Source organism: Capricornis sumatraensis, chromosome 19 (assembly GCF_032405125.1).
Source record: "Capricornis sumatraensis isolate serow.1 chromosome 19, serow.2, whole genome shotgun sequence".
NCBI lineage: Eukaryota > Metazoa > Chordata > Mammalia > Artiodactyla > Bovidae > Capricornis > Capricornis sumatraensis.
The window spans coordinates 33,317,078-33,324,273 of record NC_091087.1 but is presented as its reverse complement, the minus strand read 5'-3'; the positions used below and the strand labels follow the sequence as shown (position 1 = coordinate 33,324,273).

At 40.4% G+C, this 7,196-nt stretch overlaps 1 protein-coding gene across 1 annotated transcript; it reads left to right on the top strand.

The window, feature by feature from the left end:
- Positions 1–205: 205 nt before the first annotated feature.
- Positions 206–6,309, top strand: BCL2A1 (BCL2 related protein A1). Its single transcript, XM_068991529.1, has 2 exons — positions 206–762; positions 6,096–6,309. The coding sequence occupies exons 1-2, from the start codon at positions 250–252 to the stop codon at positions 6,201–6,203; spliced, it is 621 nt and encodes a 206-aa protein (XP_068847630.1). The 5' UTR covers positions 206–249; the 3' UTR covers positions 6,204–6,309.
- Positions 6,310–7,196: the final 887 nt, after the last annotated feature.

The following is a 7,196-nucleotide window of genomic DNA, read 5'->3' as shown; positions in this document are numbered from 1 at the left end:
AACTGTTTTACAATCCTACCAGCAATGCAGGAGGGTTCTGATTCCTCCACTTCCTTGAATTTAAGGCTTCAAAAACTACATTAATCACTTACAGGATGAGGAAGTGGCCTGCCTTAGAGACATTTTCCTCTTTGACATCTTATACTTTCTCTTTCACATGCAGCCCACGCCTGAAAGCGACCAGGAGGAAGGGTAGCTTTAGATGATGCAAACAGAAATTCCACCGGCCTCCAGATACTATCATGTGTCATGTTTCGCCAGGCTCCACAAGCTTGTGCTTCAGACTGTCTTGGTCACTTGCAGGTGAGCAGGCTCAAGACGCTACTCCCCAGCAAGGAGAAGATGACTGACACTGAGTTTGACTACGTTCACAAGCTGGCTGAGGACTATCTGAAATATGTGTTGCAGATACAGCAACCTGGATCCAAGCCAAGCAAAACATTCAGGGTGTTACAAGACGTGGCTTCCTCTGTCCAGGACGAAGTGGAAAGGACTTTGAAGCAGTGCTTGGATAAGTTTGATGTGGTGTCTGTAGACACTGCCAGAACAATATTCAACCAAGTGATGGAAAAGGAATTTGAAGATGGCATTGTTAACTGGGGCAGGATTGTAACCATATTCGCCTTTGAAGGTATTCTTACCAAGAAACTTCTGAGCAAGTGTATTGCCTCAGACATGGACATGTGCAAGGACATTTCTTATTTCGTGGCGGAGTTCATCACCGAAAACACAGGAGAGTGGATAAGGCAAAATGGAGGCTGGGTATGTGTGATGGAAGTATTCTTCTTTGTTCTTTACTTTCAGATAGGAATTGAAATAGCAAGTTTCTTTGCTAATTTAAAAAAGAAATCTACCTAAAGGATTATATTTTCTTTGAGTAGTTTGTTTTAAATTTTTTTTTTAATTTTAAAATAAAGGGGAATTTCCCTGGTTGTCTAGTGGCTAACACTCTGCTCTTCTAACTCAGAGGGCCCGGATTTGAATCCCTGGTCAGGGAACTAGATCCCACATGGTGCAACTAAGACCCAGCACGGCCAAATAAATTAAAATAATAAAAAAAAGACATTTCCAGCTGATTTCCAGTGAATCTTAAAACTTTACAGCTGAGAAACACTTGAGGTTTCAGTTTTTATTCCTACAGTGTAAATTGGAGAAGTGAGTTTGGGGGATTAATAAAGCGCCTCCCTAATGCTTCTTCAGAGTCTAGTCCACAGGACTGAGCTCTTGCCAGGGTTCTCATGACAATGCAGAATTAGTACAGAATGAGTTGGTATTAAAATCTGTTATATTTAGGTATTTATTATGTTGCAAAAGACAGGTGTAAATTTTTGTGAGTTTGTTGCTTCCTGCCCCCTCTCCCTGCCCCGCCCAGTTTTCTAATATACCAAATTCTGGCCAGTAAAGCTTGGCGATTAAAAAAAAAAAAAATGTACTATATCACCAGCTAGAATCTATTCAAGATTTTCCAAATAAAAATTCACTTTATTATCAATGCCTCAAAAACTGAGACCATGCAGGGGTCCTAGATTACAACTCAAATTGTAGCATGCTTAGTCGTGTCTGATTCTTTGCAGCCCCATGGACTATAGCTTGTCAGGCTCCCCTGTCCATGGGATTCTCCAGGCAAGAATACCGGAATAGGTTACCATGCTCTCCTCCAGGGGGCTCTTCCTGACCCAGGGATCGAACCCGGGTGTCTTGCATTGCAAGCAGATTCTTTACTGTCTGAGCCACCAGGGAACCCCCACACAACTCATTGATAAGGGGCCTGTCCCAGCAAAATGTACATACTTTTCTTGATATTCCAATAAACTTAATGCTCACTTTTCTTACAGCACTGATTTCCCATAGATCCCCTCTTCAACCCACAATCCCCGGCCTCCCCTCTTCTCAAAGCTGTCCACTGTTATCAGTTATTTTTCATGCAAAGCATCCCTGTTAATTAAAAAAATGCTTGTTGGCTATATCCATAGAAAATATACATAGCACTTCTTTGTAAAAAAAATTATAAGTTGTTAAATAATATTTAACAATACTAATACTAATATTTGAAGTGAAAGTTGCTCAGTTGTGTCCAACTCTTTGTGACCCCATCAACTATACAGTCCATGGAATTCTCCAGGCCAAAATACCGGAATGGGTAGCCTTTCAGAAATTGTTTGTGTAAATAGTTCTTGGTACTTATTCTGAAAGAACTTTTCTGTAAGAGTGTAAGAACCTTTCTGTAAGAGTAAACTGTCAGATACAATACAACTGTGAAGGTTACATGGGAAATTCCAAAAAGTTTAAATATGCAATTTCTTAAAACTACTCTAATACCAAAAGAAAGCCCCTTTTGAAAATAGGAATGTACAATCAGAACTGGTGCTTTCCATGTAACCGGCATGTTGAAGTCTGAGTCATAAGTGTTATGCAAAGTAGGTTTTATTTTGTTATGATCATCTTGCTCTCAATAATGGTCTGGTGAATTTGAGGGCAAATCAAAGGACCTACACAGGCATGAAGAGGATTAACCAAGTGTTCAGCCTGGCAAAGGCATTTCCAAAATGATGTAATACAAGCTCAAAATTTTTTATATATCCTTTGATATATAAAATAGATTTGAGGGCCAGATTCTTCTTGTATATCTTTTTGAATTTTAACTTGAGATTTAAAAATCATTTAATGAAGAATAAGGTTAGATGTGGTTCAGGTCTCCCTGAGGGCTCCTTCAGGGAATATCTGTTGGAGTATCCTTTCCACTTGACCAGCTCAGCTCTCTCCCCTTGGGAGTCCTCTGTGACTCCTCTGTGCATACCCTGCATTTGACGCATCAGCAAATTCTGATTCTGCACACCCAGCACATTGGAGCAACTGTCTCCTCTCACTTAACTGTGTCAATAGGCTCCTCCCAGCTTCTCTGCTTCCAAGTTTGCCCTGCGATGCTCTGTTCCCCACATAGCAGAGTGATCAGAGCCATCAGAGGAATTTTTAAAATAACTCACCTTACATATTCCATGTTAACACTTCCAATGTTTATAGACTATCCTATCATTTTTATGCATCATAATTTACTTAAGCAGTTTCCAACAGCTAGACATTTGGAGTGTTTTCTGTTTTTTCCTTAGAGATAACGCTTCAATACTAAACATGGAGATGGTTTTCCAACCGCCCCCCCTCCCCATAAAAGAAGACTGCCTTTCACTGCCCCTCCCTCTCCATCTGCCTTTTGACTTTAGGTCCTCACTGCTTCTCTCTCTGACACTAGAAAAGAACTTGGTATCCAGGGCCCAATGGATGGTTACTTTGAGACTAAAGTCTGCCATCTCCTTAGTCAGCTGGATTTCCAAATAAAGTCTTATTGCTTGCCTCAAAAAAAAAAAAAAAAAGAAGGCGGCCTCATGATCACCTTCTCACAATAGAATGATTGGTTCATCTATAATAGAATGATTGGTTCATCTATAATCATACTACTCATACATTTTGGAATACACATTGCCTTCAAAAGTTTTGCTACCAATGGGACAAGCTCACAACTTGATCAGCATTAGGTGGAACCATTAAACATAATCTTGAGGGTTTAATAGACTTCTATTAATAAGGTCAAGTTAATAAGTCTAAAAAACAGTGATTCCATTAAAATGTGAATTTAACAGCTGGTAATGTGGAGTTTTTTTCCCATGTACTTGCTCATGATTGATATTTATCTTCTCAACAGCCTTTGCCTTTTAAATTATTGAGGGCTTGATGATTTTCTCTTATGTTTGAATGAACTCTTTGATGGCAAATGCGTAATAAATAGTACCCTGGTCTGTTGTTCTTATTTTAGTTTCTTATAGCTTAAAAAAAAATGACTCTTCATATAGCTGAATTGTCAGTTTTCTTCCTTTGTTCTTGCTTTAGAACTTTAATAAATATGAGGGTGACATATTAACCCATTAACTGCCTGATCATAATGGTGATCATTGTGATAATAATAAAAATCATTGTAGAGTTGCCCCCACAGTACAGGGTTTATAGAAATTCTAGGAAGAGGAGCACTGAAGTGGATCCCACACCTGGGACAAGTGGGAAATGCCTGAGTGTGTAAAGGCGGGAGAAAGAGGAAGAAAAGCAGGAGCAGCCTGTCCCCTCTGTGAGCGTGTGACAGCAAGCGTCTCCAGGCATGACATCACACTTCACACAGAGGGGGAAGTTGGCTTTCTTATGCAATCTTTTCAATGGAAAATTCCTCTGAATGGTGTTAGTCTTCACTGCCGGTGATGCTCCAAAAGACAGTTCCACAACATTACAGAATTCTCAGTCAAAGAAATGTTTGGTTTACACTTTTGTGTTAGTCACACTAGACTGTGAACTTCGAACTACTTGAAGACGTTTGTAACCCCAGAAATGGAACTTTACTAGATGAACATCTAAAACAAATTTTTTAAACAATTTTCTAATCTTCTTGGGAGTGGTTTGAAAATTTATGGATTGAAAAGAGCAGTGCTTGCATTTCAGTACAGGTCCAGGTACTAAGAAATCAGGTAACCTTACTTACATAACATTTTTTTCTGGATCTCCGTTTCCTCATTAGTCAAAATAAGAGAGGACAATAGGCTGGATAAGCTCAGAGGTGCTTTTCAGTGAGGGTGCTCTATAATAATATATCAAAAGTTGATTAAATACAGTGTCCAGTTTATGTGTACATGCATTCTCAGTTGCTCAGTTGTGTCCAGCTCTTTGCAACCCCATGGACTATAGCCTGCCAGGCTTCTCTGTTAATGGAATTTTCTGGGCAAGAATACCAGATTGGGTTGCCATTTCCTACTCCAGGGGGTTCAGTTTATATGCTTCTTAAAAAAAAAAAGTCTGATTAAAAAAGGAATGAATGTAATCTGGCTTTATTGTTGCATCCTCATGACTCTCAGCACAAAGGAGTTTACAAATAAAGGCTTATTTCAGGGGCTTCCCTAGTGGCTTAATGGTAAGGAATCCACCTGCCAATGCAGGAGACATGGGTCCTTATCCATGAAGATCCCACATGCCTTGGAGCAACTAAGCCCATGTGCCACAACTATTGAGCCTGTGCTCTAGAGCCGGAGAGCCACTACTACTGAGCCCACATATTACAACTATGAAGCCTAAGCACCTACAGCTCTTGCTCTGCAGCGAGAGAAGCCACTGCAATGAGAAGCCTGAGCACTGAAACTAGAGAGTTACCCCTCATTTGCCACAACTAGAGAAAGCCCACATGCAGCAACAAAGACACAGCACAGCCAAAAGCAAATCAATAAATAAGATTATTTAATACATGCATTTTTAGTCCCAAACATTCAGAAGAAAAAGAGGGGTGGGGGTCAGGGGGGAAAAGATAGACTCTCTACCCTCTAGCGCTATGCCATCCAATACAGTAGCCACTTGTCACCAGTGACTGTTGAACAGTTTCAATGTGGCTGGTCTGAATTGAGATATGCTGTAAGTTCAAACACACATTGGATTGTAAAGATATGGTACCAATAAAGAAAATATCTTATTTCCATCGTGCTTACATATTGAAATCATAATTTATTTGGTTGCTTACCTATCTATTTATTTATTTTTGGCAATGCGCAGCAAGGCATGTGGGATCCTAGTTTTCCACCAGCCATCAAACCCATGCCCCCCACATTGGAAGCACAAAGTCTTAATCACTGAACCACCAGGGAATTCCCAAAATCATAATATTTTTAGAAAAATTTATTATATTTTAAAAATTAATTTTGCCTCTTTTTACTTTTAAATATGTGGCTACTGGGAATTCCCTGGCAGTCCAGTTGTTAGGACTCCATGGTTTCAATGCCAAAGGAGAAGATTCAATCCCTGCTTGAGGATATAAGAAAGATCCAGCAAAAAAAAAAAAAAACCTGTGGCCAAAAAGATTACATATGTAGCTTGCACTATATTTCTGTTGGACAGCACTGTTCTAGGGTGGTCTGGAATTGAAGACAGAGAGTGGTAATGAGGCTGAAAAGAATGAAACCAGTGAAAATATAGAGAAGACTACCTATATTAATTAAATGAAAGTTTATTTGCTTTTCATTCCAACAAATTTAGTCTCCACTGATTTTTAAAATGTTAACTTTGTTCTCTTGTAGGAAAATGGGTTTGTAAAGAAGTTTGAAACCAAATCTGGCTGGCTGACTTTTCTGGAAGTTACAGGAAAGATCTGTGAAACATTATGTCGTCTGAAGCAATACTATTGACTGAAAAGGACACTTCACATTGTGAAATCTGTCTAATTTTTTAAACTCATACAAGAAGTACTGTCAACACTTACTTCTACTTCTAAACAGAGAACTTTGATGATGTAACTTGACATTCTGGAGTTATGGAAATTTTGTCCCCGTTTTAGTGAATAAATTTTATATATTACTTGCAGCTATGTGTGATGTGTACTGTCTGGGAGTCTAGCAACAAAATGATAAAGCTCAATAAAGGGAACAGGGGCTGAACTAAGAGAAGGATGACCCAGAAGGTGACGTCTTTGGCAGATTTTCTTAAGGGTGTGTCCACTACCCCCAAATCATTTCCAGTGTCAGTAGTCTAGATTGATGGGCTTCCCAGGTGCTGTGCTCAGTCACTCAGTTGTGTCCCGATTCTTTGCAACACCATGGATTGTAGCCCGCCAGACTCCTATGTCCATGGGAATTCTCCAGGCAAAAATACTGGAGTGGGTTGCCATGCCTTCCTCCAGGGGATCTTCCTGACCCAGGGGTTGAATTACAACTAGATTCTTTACTGTCTGAGCCAGCAGGGAAGCCCCTTCCCATGCTGCTCAGTTGGTAAAGCATCCACTGCCAAGAAGGAGATGCAGGAAACATGGGTTCGACCCCTGGGTCAGGGAGATCCCCTGGAGGAGGAAATGGCAACCCACTCCAGTATTCTTGCCTGGAAAATTCCATGGGCCAAGGAACCTGGCAGGCTATGGTCCTTGGGGTCGCAAAGAGTCAGACACAACTTACCGACTAAATCACTACACCAGTCTAGACTGGTAGTGGATGAGGTCTGCTGCCCACATGCCTCTGGGATCCAAGTTTTCTGAAGACCCCAGGGCCCCTGAATGGTTATGTGTGGTTTTCCACTGATGCCCTCTCAGCTCACTTCAGAGGTGTCTTTTAAAGTTTATGAATATGGCAGCGAGATATGGAGGATACCTTGGGAGAATCTGAACGAGGATAGTCAGGTAAATGACTCAA